This window comes from Mastigoproctus giganteus, chromosome 2 (assembly GCF_048544385.1).
Source record: "Mastigoproctus giganteus isolate SK-2022 chromosome 2, ASM4854438v1, whole genome shotgun sequence".
Lineage (NCBI taxonomy): Eukaryota > Metazoa > Arthropoda > Arachnida > Uropygi > Thelyphonidae > Mastigoproctus > Mastigoproctus giganteus.
In genome coordinates this window covers 208058291-208077750 of record NC_143576.1, presented here as the reverse complement: position 1 = coordinate 208077750, position 19460 = coordinate 208058291, and the positions used below count along the sequence as shown (strand labels likewise).

The 19460-nt window shown below is 35.4% G+C and overlaps 1 protein-coding gene across 1 annotated transcript in view; it reads right to left on the bottom strand.

Annotated features, from left to right (window-relative positions):
- nesd (SHC binding and spindle associated nessun dorma) overlaps positions 1 to 19460 on the bottom strand; it is an 80346-nt gene that overhangs the window by 11034 nt on the left and 49852 nt on the right. The window contains exons 7-8 of the mRNA XM_090390149.1: positions 6587 to 6843; positions 1901 to 2148 (exon numbers count right to left, since the gene is read on the bottom strand). Coding sequence (XP_090246275.1) covers positions 1901 to 2148; positions 6587 to 6843 — 505 coding nt within the window. The remainder of the gene's footprint in view (positions 1 to 1900; positions 2149 to 6586; positions 6844 to 19460) is intronic.

Sequence of the window (19460 nt, the reverse complement as noted above, 5' to 3'; positions counted from 1 at the left end):
GCGTGCACACACACACGAGGCTTTGATTATGTAACTGAGCCATCTTTATTGCTTGTTTAGTACTGTACTACAAATTGGCTTCTCTATAAACAATGTCTAATATGAAAGTACATTTGCTATAAGAAATATGAGCATTCACTTTTCAAAAACTCAAAAGGTAAACTTGCAATGTTATCATGGAAAGCTTAAAGTTATAAATTTAAATAACTCCTAATGAATTTTATGGACTGTGTTTTTCTGATAACGACAAAGAAGATATATTGGTATTAATACGTATCTTTCTAACCCAAAGAACATGCCTTTAATTCAAGTTTAGAATTTTATACTCAGCATATAAATTGACATTAAAAATTTAGATGATATTTTAGGGCTTCAAGGGTTGACTTATATTCAGAATATATGGTATTTATCCAACCCTGCAAATTTACATAACTTTTCAGAGTTCCTCAAGATTAGGTGCATGTTTATTCTTGTAGCCAGTTACTCTTTGGCTAAAGGAAAATTTGAGATTACCCTCCTTTCAAAATTACATTTAATTTTATCTGCTTTTCAACAAGCAATTTTATAATGGTACAATACTGTTCATGGTGATCTACAAACCTTTTCTAATTTACTGTTTATGATTATAAAAATTTTGATGATGAGACTGGCACAGTATTATTATAGTATTATATCATAGTATATACAGTATAGTAATATACAGTAAACCCCCGCTATTCGCGGGGGTTACGTTCCTGAGAAATGCCGCGAATAACGAAAACGCGAATACTGAGTTATGGCTCGCATAGTAATAAAGGGGTTCCGTTCCAAAGTATAAAATATATAAGAAAAACTAGTCTAAAATTTTGTCTATATATGTACCTTCATATTATGACTATGTACATAGTGAAATGCAAGCATATGGCATCGAAATGAAAATAAGAAACAATTTAATATTAAATGTAATATTTATTAGAAATTTCAAACAAATCTTTCAAACCAGCGCCTTTTTGCTAGCAAAAAAACTTATCCCGCCAGTGCTCTCACCAGTTTCGCTAAAGTGTTGATAAAGGAGTTTTGCCTTTTCACGAATGATGAGCGAACTTAACGGAATTTTATTTTGAGTTCGGTCTTCTCTCCACAGATTTAAAGCTTTTTCCTTTTTTTCTAATTTAACATCACGAGTTACAGAGCAAATTTTTGAAGCAATTAGCGCGTTTTCACGGACACTACGGCGGATTTTTTCTTCCGATTTCTTGATTGATCGTTGACTCATTGATTTTATAATGTTTTACCACTGAGGAGACACTTTCACCATTAGAAATTTTGTCTAATAACTCAATTTTATTCGCTAATGTCATCATCTTCTTTGATCTTTTCACATTTCTCTTGTTATTCGTAACCATAATTTTGTACGGGTTAGAAAGAACTTGTCCACAATAAAGTCACTTTCTTCCATTACCACGCTCGAAAAAGTCTGTTTTACACTGCAAAACGGTAGATTTATCATTTTTATAAGCATATCAATTTATAAATTGATAAATTTATTTAATTTATAAGCATATAAATTAAAAGCAAACGACGAAACCTTCCATGACAAGCGCATAACACGTACTGAACAAGGATTAGCGAGAAACATCCACGCTCGCGATTTTGTCACCCCTCTCCACCCACCCACTGAGCGCTGTTTTGACCGGGAAAGATAATTCTAGCCACGCTCATTTTTTTATGGCGGAAAATATTCACGGCGCTTTAATATTCACATTTTTTTAGATTTCATTTTATATTAAATCGGCGATCGAGAATATGCGAAACTGCGAATAAAGATACCGTGAATAGCGGGGGGGGGGGGGTTTACTGTACAGTATTAAGATATTTTTATATTCAGCTATATATACCTACTTACAATTTATTATCTTACCTATTTATTATCTGGAACACATCTTCCTTTCCATCTGAATAACTTTCAGAAGGGTTTTCATGAGCATCTCTAACTAATACTCCATAACCACCATTTCCTGACACTGCAGTTGATTCCAAGGATAACACAGTATTGGTTTTATCTGCCTCTAGATCCTTTTCAATGTATATTCCACTTCCCACACAGTTTGATATATGTGAAGATTTAATAAACAGGCTGCTTGAAGACCTTAAATGGATGTCATTTGCCTAATAAAAAAAGTTTTAAATCCAATAAAACGAAAGTAAACAAAAAAAAGTTTTAAATCCAATAAAACGAAAGTAAACAAAAAAAAGTTTTAAATCCAATAAAACGAAAGTAAACAAAAAAAAGTTTTAAATCCAATAAAACAAAAGTAAACAAAAAAAGTTTTAAATCCAATGAAAACTGTGCTAAGGTTTCTTCACTGTATTAACTTTAATAGGGCCTTAGGCATAAATTTATTAATTTGAAGACCCTAAACATATTCATACATGGGCCTCTACAAATGAAGCCAGCTGGAAGGAGGCGGGGGAAATATTTCTGGGAATTTTATTTTTCTAATAGGAAAAGCAGGCTATTATATCTTTGTATGAGAGAAGGATAGAAACAATGTGTATGGAGGATATGATAAAGATGTCAACTGGGTAGTAAAATCATTTAAAAATATTTGAAGAGTACCCTGTTTGTGAAACATGTTCAACTTGTTAACAAATAAAAACAAAGTATGAAAAAAAAAAAAAAAAAAAATTATGAAAAGGATGCTAAAATAGGACATATTTTCAGCAAGAGAAATTAATAATCAAACAATATTATCTGTGATAATATAAATTCCAAAATAAGTAGTAGATGTAAAATATATGAACACACTTTAGTCAACTTAAAAAGATTTAGATTTAAAATCTCCTTGCAGTTTCACTCTGACTTCACTTGAATGCCATTCACTTTGGAGTAATACACAACTTCATAATGTAATTTTTTTTGCTGCAGTTTATCTATTAAAAATTTGAAGCCTATTCAATAGGGTGAAAATGTGCATGCATGTATAAAGTTGTCAGCTGCCAGTATATGATTTCATGTGACTGCCAGAAGGTTAAGTTTCTGAAAAAACCAGATATCCAACTTAACTGAAACATGCAGTTGTTGCTACTCTATTCAAGTCAGATATTTATGTTGTTATATTTGGCAAAAGAAGCTACTTCCCCCCCCAACTCCTGCCATTATTAACAAAGCTAACCATGTATTGTAACCAATATCATATAGATCAGTAGTAATAAAGATTATTTTAAACTTCTATTGAAGAATGAATGTCTTGATATATTTTACAATGCACTGCAGTGAATTTGATGGAATATTTTTCAAAGCATGTAAGGAAGTGCATAATGCTTACTTAGCCTATCTTGTCACCTCTAGTGCTTTCGAAGGATGAGATACTTGTAAAAACAAAATATGATAAAATAAAAATGGAATAAAAAGTTTGAGTAAAATTATATAAATAAGATTTTATTTATATAATTTATATATTTTTGATCCAGAAACCACAAGGCTTTAATAAATTAGAAAAAAAAGAAAAAAGAACATAATATTTCAATAACTCCATCACAGGATTATGTTAGGAAGCAATTTTACTATTTTATTTTACAAACTTTGCACCCTTTGAAGACAAAATACTACACCCTTTAAAAGTGATAATAGAGGAGACATGATAGTCAAATCAACCACCAAGTAGTTCCATAATTGAAAAAAAGTCTTTCAAATTTAATGCAGTGTAGTGTAAAATATATATAGTTATACATGTATCACCCTTTGCATACACATTGTATTTTATATAAAAATAAAGGTATTAATATTTTGGTTCATTTTTCTACTTTAACAAATTCTGTGAATTCCTTAAATATTACAGGCAAAAATAAGTTGGTTCCTTTTTTGAAAAAAGAAAATGATGTATTCTAAAACAAAAATATGTAAAAGAGGTTATTACATATAAGTAAATATTAGGTAAGTGAAACTCATGCACATCCCAAATTTGATGTACCTTTTATTTGGATATACAAATTTACAAACATATACTACATATTATTTAAAATTACAAGCCCCTCATCTGCTTGGTAATATTCATATCATGTAGGAGGGCCAAACTTATGCTTAGACAAACAACACAATTATCTAGGTATTTTGAAAACTCCTGGCTCAGGTTTTATTGCAGTAACTAGATTATATTTTGATATTAGGCACGTGTAAATGGTTACAGACCAGGGGTGGGCAACCTTTATAAATGGCAGGCCATATAAAATGTCTGTGAGGACACACGGGCCAAATTTTTTTTAGCTTTCCAGGATTTTTAGGATTATTAAAATGGTGTAAAATTAAAAAAAAATTGTCAAACAGTTATGTTATTTATTGTAATATTTATACATACACGTACATAATTTTATTAATAAGAAAAATGAAATATAGATTCAAGATAAAACTACAAAAATTTAATTATAGTAACAAAATACAAATACAATTTGAGTAACAAAAATTGCAATATTTTATTTTTATAATATTTAATGAGAGATTTGATACTGTTTATTTTTATCAGTGAATCAATATTTGTCATAGCAATGCACAGCGTATTTTCTAAATTTATGTCAGAAATTCCGGTAATTTAAAAATATATACAATAAATGGCAGGCATTCATTATATATATTTTGAAAACAACCACGAGCCAGAGATTGCCCACCCCTGCTATAGACAATAGTATGTACTGTAGTCATCATATCATTATAAATAGCATTATAACAGGCTCAAATTAGCTTGCATCTTTATTTGAATTTTTTTCTAGTTGCTAATCAGATTGATCAGGATTTATTAAATGGTGCTTTAACACATCTATGCTCTAATGGCCTTATAATTTCATTCCTATGAAGATGACATTGTATTTTTAACAAACACCAGTTGGTGTTGTTAAAAATTGAAACCACTGAAATGAATTTAAAACTAAGAACATTGCAATTCAGCCTTAAAACAAAATCCTTCCTTTTACCATTGACAGTAGCTATTTCTTTGAATATATCCCACTTCAGATCACTGATACCCAGTGGTTCTTTTGCTTGAAAATTCTTAGTACATGATGAAATACTGATCATAAACGGATCAAGAACATGTTGGTATAAAGCTTCTCCAGAAAATCCAGAAATGTTCTGCTACTGAGCAAGCTGCCAACGAATAAGTTTCAATCGAAATTTAGAAAGTTAAAAACCTCCACAATGATATTTTTATTTGATGGCCAACCCTATTTCTCTGTATAGCTGTTCATTATACTTGTCAAGAACATTTAGCATACAATATATTCCTACTCATGTTTTTTGACCTGATGCTTGGATCACACCAGACTAAATCAATATTTACACTGGCACCTTGTGTATACTGGTTGTACTGTTTTAGAATCCATGCTATTCTTAACCAAAAGCATAACTACTCCCACCACCCTCCTGTTGTGTCTATCCTTTCTGCACACCACTGCAAAAGCAGTCAGAGAGCACCTCATGGTACCATGCTATGAAGAAACCAGATTGTTAAAACAGATATCTGACAATCATCATCAAGGAACCCACACTCCAAGAGGTACACATATCACGTTTGATGAAATGAAATTCCATATATACAGAATATTCATAATCAGAATGAACGAGCACACAAAAGACATCCAGTTTTTTTTTTTTTTTTTTTTTGGTAGTTGTTGGCGCATAGGCTTCTGTGGCCATAATGCACCTCCCAAGGTTTTTGCAGTACTTTGATCCAAGCCCGAGGCGGGAATCGAACCCGCGACCTTTGGGTTGCCAGGCAGGCACTTTACCCACCCGGCTAGCCCGGTCGGCCTGACAGCCAGACATCCAGTATGGTACGTGTTGATAAATTAGGAACTATTGCAGATGCACTGGATTGCAAGGGATCCTGGAACTTCAAAGAAGCAGCACTACTATCTACAGATACCTCCTAGAGAAGAAGAGCCTTCAAAAAGGGTTCTTCTTCTCTTTGGAAAAGGCTTTAGATGACTTAAATCTTTTGGATGGCCTGGTGCATTATACAATAGTAATAAAATTTTAAAATCTAGATTTTTTTTTTTATAAGTTCAATAGCACAGAACATAATATGGGGATTTGCTAATAAAATAAAATACAGGGATTTGGCAATTCTTTTTTTTTTTTTTGCATACGACTAGCGAACCAAAAGCAGAAATTCACAAAAGAGAATGGAAACATTGAAAAATTATATCCAACATAATAGCAGGGTTTTCCCCACACAAAAGCTCAAAAATACCATGTTATGCGAGGTTTGCCGCAATTCTCTAACTGTGTTAGAGCGAAACTGTATTATATAAGTACCATGTTGTGTGCGGATTGCTGCAATTTATCAATCGTGTTAGAGCGAAAATGTGTTGTAGAAGTACCATATTATACAGGCGTTGTCTGTAATTTACACTTTATAAATCAGAAAGGTTCTATTTCAGTTAATTTTAAAAAAGTTATTTTATATTCATAATTTCCCTCATGTAACCAGTGTTGTGTTTTTAACATCCATAATAAGTTTATTTTTTTTTTTTTTTGCTTCACAGCATAACTCTAAGAAATAAGGTTTTTCAAATCTCTCATTATAAAAAAAAAAGTTGAAATACTACTAACCTGTGCAGATGATATCATGCAATTATCCACTCTACATTCTGCTCCTCCTAAAATTCGGATACAGTTTTCTGCATTGTTTCCTTCTATAATGCAATCATACAGTTCAACCATTCCCCGATGAATTAAAATGCCACACAACATTTCTGGTGTTGGTTTAATTATAAGATTGCGTAAAATTAGGGAAGATGAATTGCAGTTTATAAAAATATCAGCATTTCCAATGGCTTCTAGAATAACAGATCCTTTCAACCCTATTCCTAAATTTAGGAATTAAAACTTATTACAATAAATTAATTATAATAATAAAACTTATAATAAAAAACAAGTATGAATATGAGCATGCTGAAGGACACTGTTCAAGAAAGCTATTGAGACCTTTAAAACAAGTTTCTGCGAGAGATTTCTTTTAAAAAATTTAATTACTGCATGTGGAAATTTGATACATATAACATGCAAATGTAAATTAGGACTGAAAACATTTTAAGCATATAAAAATTCACATTTTGTTAAAGTTTAAATAATTTGTTAACCTACTAAAACAAAAATGTTAATTTTTTCAAAAACCAGGTGTGATATCACAATTTTAAGGTCAATCATCTTTAGCATATTTTGAACTTATTTATTTGCAAAGAAAAGGAATTTAATAATAAGTTATTTTCTTGGACAAAGTCTCTCATATATATGAGTATGCATATGCTAACTTACCCACAGAGCTGCTCTTTTTTTTTTTTTTTTTTTTCACACTCTTAATCCAAGTAAATCTGGATGTATCGGTAGTTATCTTTATGCATCAGCATCACACAATCTCCTGGCAGTAACTTAAAATTCTTATTTGCACTGACTCCAGTGTGCTATCTACCAAATATAAATGTTTCTATTGGTTTTTCTCTGTAGCTATAATGGAATAGATGAAATTTAATCTTAATCACCCTATATAATTAACTCTTTGCACATATGTGCACGCACACAAACACATCAAAGGTTGTTTCAAACGATGCCTGTTTATACATAAATTGTCCAAAAATATTCAAGTTGGTGCTGCCATATTTCATCTATGTGTCCATGTAATTGTAGACAGTCTATAAGAGATGGTAGTCAGAAAACAGTTGTGACAATTGGAAGATTTGTTATTTGGTTTTTAGGAGCATTAGCAACTAAGGCCATATTGCTCTGGGATATGCAGTTGTCATTCCCTGACCTTTCCGCATCCTCCGTATTTGGTGGCAACGGGCTCGAACCCCGGTCTAATCAAGAAGCGTGTACTATGCACTGCTGCTCCTTCCCACCTGGCTATGGAGGCACCTGAAAATTGGAAGAAAAGCTTGCACTTGTTAGCTTTATGTTGTCTGAAGTGCAAAAGCTGAAATTATATAAATTGTCTGGATTTCTGATTTCAAAAGTGGTAAAATTAATTAGATGATACATAAATAGATGTTGTTGTTGTAGTAGAGTTTTAGGAGCATCAGCAACTAAGGCTATATTGCTCTGCATATACTGTCTGTATACATGTGTTCTGTGGCCTATTTTCTGTTTTGCTGGACAAAAAAAACCCAAATTTCTGGGAGCAAAAACCATACTACCCTTGCCTGAGACCAACTAACTCAGCCATGTTGTGAAAAAGGCCATAAAAATTCCTAACATCATTGGCAGGATTCAAACTCAGGTCATTTTCATGCGGTGTGGGGAGGACAGCGATTCTACCAACTGTGCTACCCACAAGGTAGCACAGTTGGTAGATGTAGAAGATAGATGTCTTCATAAATAGATGTAGAAGATATTACTCATAAAAAAAAAAATAATAATAACAGTGAGCTTTATTATTCATTCATGGTTTTTCAAAATAATTTCACTCTAAAGTTGGATAGCTAAGTCAAACTAAGAACAAATTAATATTTAAAAGAATCATTTTAGTTTGTAGTAAACCACCGAAGTAGGTGGAATGGCATCATTTTTGTTACATCTCATATTGTGAATGCCTTCATAATGAGTTGCCTGGTATTTCTCTACCTCAAATAAGCAACACTTCACCAGTAGAGAAGACTGGTGTTACTTATTCTCGGCGGATACCACCACCTAGATGGCACAGTTTTGTAACTTGTTGACCTCTCAATGGTAGGCAGGTAGGTACCATATCCTGGTGATACAGTGAGTGACAACCCAGTTATGAAGTTTAATTCCACAATATGAGAGATGCCAGATGGTCTGCAATAGAAAAGTACTAAAAAGGGTTTACAGCTGAAAGCTTCAGACTATGGAAAATTTACTACACAAACAAGTTAGTGCAAAGCATCATTTTAGTTTGTAGCAAATCACAAAATAGTGCCACCTGGATGGTGGTATCCAACAAGAATAAGTCTTCTCTACTGGCAAAGCATTGCTTAATCAAGGTAGTGCAATACCAGGCTACTCACTGCAAAAGCATTTGCAGTATGAGAAGTAATCAGATCAAGAAAAACAATGCCATTTCACCTATTTTGGTGATTTACAAATCTCTGTACTAACTTGTTCATCTAGTAAATTTCCTGTAATCTGAGGCTTTCAGCCATAAACCCTTTTTAGTACTTAAAAGAATTTATATATATATATATATATATAGAATATTATTAGAAAAAGTAAATCAATCCAATAATAATACCATCATGGACCTAATAAAACGCAAAAAAAAAAAAAAAAAAAAAAAAAAAAATTTATTATCATCGCTTTTTACCGACAATCTAGATGACTTCAACTGGGGTTCAAGAAGTTCAAGAAGTTCTCTGTTTCTGTGATGATCAATATATGCTAAGTAATTTAAATCTAAACCAAATATAAACCAGTATAGTTTAAATATAAATCGAATGATTGATTGATTGATTGAGTTTTTATTGGCGCATCAGCGACTATGGCTATAATGTGCCAAACCCTTGTCATAAAAAGTAAATACTTTCAGTGACCTACTGAATTAGATCACTACGTCAGATTATAAAAACAAGTATAAACTGTAACATAATGTCTTAAAATAATAAGATTTTTTAAATATGAGTAAAAAGGTTTACTAATTTTAGGAAATTAAAAATAGCAGACACATGGTCATTGTCGGATAAAATCTGACTGAGTGTATACAGCTCAGTCAGATAGTTAAAAGCGATAAAACGAGCATTTCTAAAACTGGTACAGTTACATAAAATATGTTCAACGGATAAAATGGTGTCACACTGCTCGCACATAGGAGGGTCATCAGCCCTCAGCAAAAAGGAGTGTGTAATATGACAGTGTCCTATGCGGAGCCGAGCAAGAACAACTTCCTCTTCGCGATCTCTGCGTAAGCTGGACTGCCAAGGATGGATCACAGGCTTAATTTGACATAGTTTGTTTGTAGTAATCAGTCGATGCCACAAATCTTGCCACTGAGATTGTAAATTATTACGGATCACTTGCCTGTAGTCTGTATAGGGGACTAACAGGTCAAGATTATTCGTCAGGGCTGCCGATTTGGCTGCAATGTCAGCCAAATCATTTCCTCTAATCCCGATGTGACTGGGGATCCAGCAGAAACGGATATCGAATCCACTTACATAGAGGCTGTATATTATCTGCTGAATTCGGGACAGGGTTGGATGATTGGTGTGTGACATCGCTGATAAAGCCTGCAGTGCACTCATTGAATCGGCATATATAATACACCGTTGGTAACGATGTTTTCTTATGTGATCTAGAGCTAACTCTATGGCATGCAGCTCTGCAGTGTAAATGCTGCAGTCAAGGGGTATCTGCTCTGATATGGTATTATTTGGAAAGACAGCAGCAGATCCCACATACGATTCTGACTTCGAGCCGTCTGTGTAAACTGGCAAGAAGTCAGAATGTTCTGCACGGTGTTGTGAATAGAGCTGAAGGTAGACAGAATCTGGAGTATTAGACTTCGTCGCGATCTTGAGCGAGAAGTCACATGCTGGTGTTTGTGCATGCCAGGGTGGAAGGCGCTCCTTTGGTGATCGAGCTACCTTGTCTACCGAGATGTTAAGCTCATTGAGTAGCTCTTGAACACGAATGCCGAATGGGCGATTGGCAGTCCGTCGTGTGTTATAAAGATTTTCCCATCGTGGCTCGAAAACGGATGTCCACGTGGGATGGTCCGGCAGGGACTTCAGCTTGAAGGCATATTGTAGAGACAACTGCATTCGTCGAAGCGACAAGGATGGTTCATTTGCTTCGACACACAGACTTTGGACAGGTGATGTTCTGAATGCACCAGTAGCGATACGAATGGCCTGGTGATGGACGGGGTCAAGCCAACGAACAGCGCTATTTCTAGCAGACGCATACACCCGAGACCCATAATCTAATTTTGAGCGCACAAGTGTACGGTACAGACGTAGTAGAGTGCATCGGTCTGCACCCCAAGAGGTAGAAGAGAGAGAGCGGAGGATGTTAAGCCCTCTCGTACACTTTGTACGTAGCTGACGAATGTGTTGAACAAATGTCAACTTTTAGTCAAAAATGAGTCCCAGGAATTTCGCCTCTGATACAACTGGAATGGTGCTTTGTCCAAGTCGTAATTCAGGCTCTGGGTGGAGGTTACGTTTGCGACAAAAATGGACGCAAACGGTCTTCACCGGTGAGAACCTGAAACCATTGGCCATGGCCCAGGTGTTAACACGGTCAATAGCTTGTTGCAGTTGTCTCTCAATAACCCTCATATTGCATGATTGAGAGAATATGCTGAAGTCATCGACATAGAGTGCACTGTTTACAGTTGGAGGAAGTTGTTCAGAAATAGAATTTATTTTAATGGCAAAAAGCGTAACACTTAAGATAGATCCTTGTGGTACCCCCTCCTCTTGGCAAAAAGGCCACAAAAGGGAGGATCCTACACGAACTTGGAAATAACGGCAGGATAAAAAATTTTTAATAAAAATGGGAAGGTGGCCTCTCAGACCGAGATTGTAAAGGTCTTTTAAAATACCAAATCTCCAAGTTGTGTCGTACGCTTTTTCCATGTCAAAGAAGATGGACACCAAATGTTCTCTTTTTAGGAAAGCATCTCGAATAGATGTTTCCAGTCTAATTAAGTGGTCCAGTGTGGACCTGTTTCTTCGGAAGCCGCACTGAAAGCGGGAGAGAAGGTCGTTCGATTCTAAATACCATAAGAGACGAGCATTGACCATTCCAATATTTTGCACAGACAGCTGGTCAGAGCAATAGGACGATAGTTTTTTGGACATTTAGGATCCTTTCCCGGCTTAGCAAAAGCAAGTATAGTTGCCTTGCGCCAGGTATCCGGAAAGTGCTCTTCAAGGAAGATTCTGTTATACATGAAAAGCAAACGGTCCATGGATTCTGGTGAAAGATGTTTGATCATTTCATAATGGATGTTGTCTGGTCCAACAGTGGTAGCCTTTGTACGGGCAAGTGCTGTTTTTAGCTCGTGGATAATAAATGGCCCATTATATGGGTGGGGACCCTTCGATGTGAACTTAAGGGCCTGATTTTCAGTCTTGCACTTTAAGACCAGAAACTCTGGGGAGTAAGATGATGTTGCAGAGATGTTAGAAAAAGTTTCCCCAAGAGCATTGGCTATTGCAGTAGAGTCTGCAATAGTACATCCATTATATTCAAGGACCGATGAGGGGTGTGCTGTGTATTTTCCCTTCATTTTCCGGATTTTTTCCCAGACCATCTTAGTACTGGTCGTCTGGGTAATGGATGATGTGAAACGGATCCACGATTCCCTTTGACTCTGACGGCGGATGTAGCGTGCTTTGGCTCGGGCACGTTTAAAGGCTAATAGATTGACTGTGGTAGGATATCTTCGAAATATCCCCCAAGCCTTGTTTTGAGCCTTTTTAGCTGCTGTGCATTCTGGATTCCACCATGGCTTTGGAAATGGAGGAAACCGGGTGGATGTTTTTGGAATTGTGGTTGCAGCTGCATGGACAATATTTTCTGTTATGTACGTAACTGCATCATTGATAGGCTCCTGACTGACTGTAGAGTTGTCAAATTTTGCCAGGTGTTGAAAGGCACTCCAGTCAGCTTGATCAAACTTCCACCGCGGTAACCTGACAGGAAGACAAGGTCTCCCAGTAATTAAGGTGGTTATCACGGGGAAGTGATCACTTCCATACAGGTTCCCTTCTACCTCCCAGGTAAGTGAAGAGAGAAGAGAAGGCGAGCTGATAGAGAGATCAATGGCAGAAAACGTACGGGTAGGCATGTGGAAAAAGGTGTTTGTTCCCACATTAAGAAGGCAGAGGTCATTGTCAATGAGCATACGCTCTATGACTCGTCCCCTTCTATTAATGCTAGCACTACCCCACAGGGTGTTATGTCCATTAAAGTCCCCAAGAAGTAAGAAAGGGGGTGGCAACTGCATTAGGAGATCATCAAGGTCTTTCTGGCAGATGTCAGTACCAGGTGGCAAATATATAGAGCAAACGGTTAGTAAAAACCCCACTGTTATTCGAATTGCTGCTGCCTCTATGCTGGTGGTAAGTTGCAGATGCTGAAAAGGGGTATGGTTGCCCACAAGGATTGCGACTCCTCCATGAGCGGGGCCATCCCCAGTTCTATCCTTGCGAATGACAGTAACGTTGTGCATCCTGGGGTCATCATTTGCCCTTAGGTAAGTCTCCTGTATGCAAAAGCAAGATGGTTTGTGCTTTTGCAGGAGTGCCTTGATGTCTTCTGCATTTTGGCGGAATCCACGGCAATTCCATTGTAGGAATTTAGCCATTATTTTGGCTTGGTGGGTCCATCTGGCGGCTTCCGAGGTGCTGAGGGCTTACTTTTATCAGTCTTGGGTTTATCTTTTTTGGGGAAGAATGGACGCTGTCCCGTGTCCATTTCCTCCTCCGCAAAGAGTTCCAAGACTGAATCTTCGGGTACCTCCTTCTGCTCGAAATCCATCTTTTCTTGGGTACTAGGGGGCACTTCCCCTTTTTTATTCTTTTCTTTCATAGTTACCTTTGGAACTTGTGGAGCATTAGGAGGTACCGATATAGGAGTGGCAGCTGATTGGTCCTTCTGCACAGGTTTTTGAGAACTTAAAAGGTAACGCGCGATGGGAGTGAAAGACTCCTTTGGAGGAATGGTCATGTCCGTCTGAGTTCCGACGGAACATCTCCCTGCTACCTTCTGGGCGTAGGTAGGTTTCCTGATATTCAGGGGTTTGACCGATTTCCTTGTCTCCTGGTATGATATATTTAGCTCTGCCTTCAGCCGTTGAATTTCTTTTTCTTCTTTCCACCTCTGGCATGCTCGTGAATAGGCCGGGTGTTCGCCCTCACAGTTAATACAGGTGGGTTTTGCGGCTGAACATGCTGTTGTTTCGTGGTCCTTTGCACCACATCGAGCGCATGCAAGGACTCCACGGCAGGCCATTTGAGAATGTCCATACTTCTGGCATTTAAAACACCTTAAAGGGTTCGGAACGTATGGACGCACTGAACAGTTGATATATCCAGCTTTAATCTTGTCAGGAGGTTTAGGAGAGTTAAAGGTCAGGATAACGCTCCTGGTTTTAATAATTTTTCCATCCCTTCGCGCAGTAATTCTCTTGACGGCAATGACTCCCTGTGGTTTTAATTCGGAGCAGATTTCCTCCTCGGTTACGTCGAGAAGGTCCCACTCCGAAATGACACCTCTCGATGAATTGAGTGTTCTGTGTGGCGTCACTGTTATAGGGATTCCTCCGATTGATGTTGTTCGGAGGAGATGTTCAGATTGCCTGTCATTTTTAGTTTCAATTAAGAGGTCTCCAGAACGAAGCCTCTTAACTGATTTGGGTGAACCTGCTAACCCATCTAACCCTTTTTGAATGAAAAAGGGCGACATTTTACCAATCGGTGTCTCATTGGTAGAATGCACGATTAAGAACCTTGGGCCTGGCCCTGATGGTAATTCGGTTCGCTGCCTCTTTTTAGCAATAATGCTATCTGCTTCACTGTCTAAATTTTCAGATAGGGACCGGGTTGGGGCCCCTGAAGGAGTAAGTTTATCAGGATTCATAGAGGTTTTTTATTTGTTCAGTGCCGGGCTCCCCACCCACCACGGAGCCCAAAGGGACGCCCACTACCCGGCATGCAATAAATGCGCTCGGGAGTGGGACGCCAGGGCTACCCAGACACTATACCCGCACCGCCGCCAGCCTGAATCCTGTCCCTCGGACCATGAGGGTAGGGGCGTGGCATTGACACGGTTGACCCTCGCAGGCGAGCCTACTAGCCGACTGATCCTAGCCGGGCCTTCAAGGACCACCCGTCTTGTCGAAGCAGGGGCCAAGTTGGTGTATTGAAGCTGGGCCCCTCAGCCACCAGGATCCCCCTTTCCGAATTTCCACGGGTCGCAGCGCACGGCAAACACGCCGGATTCCATTGATGTAAGCCTGGAACCTGGGCTGTGGGCGTTGGATCCCAGTGATGCTAGTCTGGAAGTCCAGCAGCGTCACTGGGTATAAATCGAATATAAATAAATAGAATGATGATAAAAATTAAGAAAGATTTTGAAATATTAGAATCAAAGGTAAGAAATATAAGTAAAATATAAATGTAAGCATATATTAATCATCGTTGACCCGACAGAGAACGTAATTTAATGATTAAAATAAGATTAAATATATAATACATACTACATTTGACCGTATCTAGGACATAATGTACTAGTCGTCAAAATAATGTGTGATGCCCCCTATGTGATGGATACGGTAAAAATAAATAAATAATTAAATTAACGCAAAGAGAAACATGCAGATAGTAAGGAGAAAAACTAAAGGAGTAGGAATAATAGAACCTGAACTCCACAAAGGCGAAAAATAGTGGTATAGATAAGAAATAGTTTCTCCTACGTCCTCGGATTGCCCTAATAATTTCGGAGAAATAAAAATAAAGAGTGTAGGACAGTTTAAAGACATTGCAAGATATAAGTTGTGGCTCGGGTATGCCCGGGATCGCAAACCCATTCCTATAGTAGGACCCTGAGCTGAATTTGCATGTTATCTCAGCGTGAATTTAAGTAAATTTAAATAAATTTAACTATATGTATTAAAAAAAAAAAAAAAATGATACACTATAATTTGCAAGTCGGTGGGTACAAGTTTTCTACGCCGTAAGACACCAAGAATGCAAAGTGTATCCTATGTACATATATACATGGCACTAAATATGACAATTATATTGAAAATTATACTGAAACAATAGGTTCAGAAAACAAATTTTTGAAATTAATTATGCTTATTGCTTTCCTGAAGTGATATTTCAGGTAAGCGATAGGGAAATTATTATTAATCAACTTGCCGTACAACGCTGTTAAGCCTGTTGAACAATTTTTATTACTATTGCAGATATAAGCAATCCTTAAACATTGCGATAAAATTATATTAGCATGCACTGATTTTGATATATTAGATTTCCAGTTTGTAAGGCTGACTACGTTAAAATTAAATGCATCTCTTTTATTATATACGTTTACGTCTATTTTATTATTATGGAATATTTCTATATGAAGATCCAAGTAATTTGCTATAGTATCGGAACTATTAGTTTTTTCCAATACAAGTTCTACTGGATATAATTTATTGTAATCCTGGACAAAATGTGGACAATTAAAAACACATATATCATCTACGTATCTGTATATAAGTAGGTTATCTTGGAATTCTCTTTCTGTATAATACAGATAAAGGTTTGCGATTATGCTTGATGCTGGACTTCCCATAGGGGTGCTGTTGTTATTTGTTGTTATTTGGTTTTTAGGAGCATTAGCAACTAAGGCCATATTGCTCCGGGATATGCGGTGGTCATTCCCTGAATGACCTTTCCGCATCCTCCGTATTTGGTGGTGACGGGCTCGAACCCCGGTCTAATCAAGAAGCGTGTGCTACGCACTGCTGCTCCTTCCCACCTGGCTACGGAGGCGCCCCATAGGGGTGCCAGTCACTTGTAAGTATAACGAAGTTCCATCATATACACAATTATTAAAGATGCATAATTTTATTAGAGAATCCCAATAGCTTAAATCAACCTTTATAGCATTTTTATTTTCTAAATATAGTTTCTGGAGGACGACTTTTAAATTATCAAGATTAATGCTCGTAAATAGACTGTTAAAGTCAAATGTTTGTATTTGATGAATATTGTTATTTTTTATAGCATTTATAATCGGTAAGTTATTATTTATTATAATAGTTTTATTTAAGTTATTTAATATAATTTTAAGTAACTTTTCTAACGTTTTTCCGGGAAATTTAGCATAACTATCTCTACATGATGTTATGAATCTAAAAGCAATGGGTGATTTATGAAATTTGGGTATGCAATATATAAATGGATATTTTAGGTTATTATACTTTAACTTTAATTTTTTATGCAATGCAATTAATTTTTTTGATTATTATATTAGAGGAAGATGTTTATATGTTCAGCTACAGTCTAGCTGTTTATATGTACAGCTAGACTGTAGTTCATTTTTTATAATATCTATATAATATGATTTACATATGATTGCATAATTGCAAGCAGCTTTGTCAACGGGAGTTATTATAAAATGTTCATGTATATCTTTGAGCTGCCTATTTATTAATTTGGTATTATATAGATTATCCTGTATGAATTTCAATTGATTATATTTGTTAGATATGATATTAAGCATTGTAAATAACCACATGTGATAAGCTTCAACCGGTATATTATGTTTGTATGCTGATCTTATGCAGTATTTTAGTAAATCTAGATATAACAATTTTTTAAAGTTAGATTTATTAATAGGTGGATTAGGTCGAAATTTAAAACCCAGTGATAAAATATCTCTAAGTTCTGGATATGGGATTATATCTAAATTGCTGGTTATAATGTGATTATGGTTAGGATCCACGTATCTATGAAATGAAGGTTTGTGACAAACACATGTATCCTGTCCGATGTTAATATTGTGAAGGTTTGTAGCTATTGTTTTATAGTTACACGCTTTAAGACTAAATGGTTTAGAATATCTAAATCTGATATTAATATGTAAGTTATTAATAGGCAGCAAGTCATTACGTAAATTAATAGTTTTATGTATATCTAAATCATCCATCATTTTATTTTGAAAGTATAAGATGAGGACAGAGTTTTCCGGCTGCTTGCTAACATTCAAAATATTAATTCTGAATTTAAAAATATCCAATATAATGTGCATAAGGTGGGAGGATGTAAAGACGTAATCATTGGTTTTTCTATTTAGTGCTTTGAGTACACTAAGTTTAATACTGAAAAGTGTGTTATGTATTTTACTAATATTTATAGGATCCGTGTCCCACAATTTGAATAAATCTATGAAGTCTCCTAGATGTTCTCGGTTGCTTTTATATGTGTTGGATTTACTATATTTCCTATTGCGATTATATTTACGAAGTTTGGCAATTTGAAACATATTATAAACACAAATATCTTTTAAATTATTCGTCATATATTTTTGATTAAATTTATTATTTAGACCGTATGGATATAGTGTTTTATATTGTAACATGCTAATTTCTTCTTGCAATAATCTTTCATTTGCGTTGTTAATTACGTTAAGTATTGAAATGAAAATATTACCAAAAGTATGTTTTTGGAAATGTCTGAATTCAATATCATGTTCCAGATTACCTGTTTTCTTACTGGATTTGTTATTATAAGTTTTAATATCGGAACGATGAAGGTTCATTCTAATATTGAGTTTATTGCTAGTTTGACCAATATATTTAACATTGCATGTACGACAAGTGATCATATATATAACATTATTCATTTTACAGAATATATGTGAATTCGTATTCATTGTAGCATGATTTGGATGCATATAGGGGCAAGTAAGACATAATTTGTTATTACAAGGTTGAAATTTAAGAGATGGTAATCGGATATTAGTGCCAGAAGCATTATATGCTAAACTGCTCTGTAAAGTGTGTGATATTTGTGTATGTGTCAATGTATTAACATGGTTAGGATTACTATCCAGGGCAACAACAGTATCCTCGGTCACTTTTATCCTACTCTGCCGATGTAGTATATTATTATTTTTATATTTAAGTGACATAATAAGCGCAAAGTTAATATAAAATAAAATAAAAGCAAAGTTAATATAAAATAAAATATAATAAAATCAAGATGCGCAATCATAAATCTTGACGTAGGAGAAACTATTTCTTATCTATACCACTATTTTTCGCCTTTGTGGAGTTCAGGTTCTATTATTCCTACTCCTTTAGTTTTTCTTCTTACTATCTGCATGTTTCTCTTTGCGTTAATTTAATTATTTATTTATTTTTACCGTATCCATCACCTAGGGGGCACCACACATTATTTTGACGACTAGTACATTATGTCCTAGATACGGTCAAATGTAGTATGTATTATATATTTAATCTTATTTTAATCATTAAATTACGTTCTCTGTCGGGTCAACGATGATTAATATATGCTTACATTTATATTTTACTTATATTTCTTACCTTTGATTCTAATATTTCAAAATTTTTCTTAATTTTTATCATCATTCTATTTATTTATATTCGATTTATATTTGACCTATACTGGTTTATATTTGGTTTAGATTTAAATTACTTAGCATATATTGATCATCACAGAAACAGAGAACTTCTTGTTGTTTTTTGCCTTTATTCTGGGTGGTTGGCCCCAGTTGAAGTCATCTAGATTGTCGGTAAAAAGCGATAATAATAATTTTTTTTTTTTTGCGTTTTATTAGATCCATGATGGTATTATTATTGGATTGATTTACTTTTTCTAATAATATTCTGTAGACATTATGGGTGTATTGCATGATTGCTTGCAACTGCATTAACCCATAAATATTATTGTCTTTTTAGTTATTGTCTTTTTAACTTTCTTTCTTTCCTTTTTTATCACTAATATAA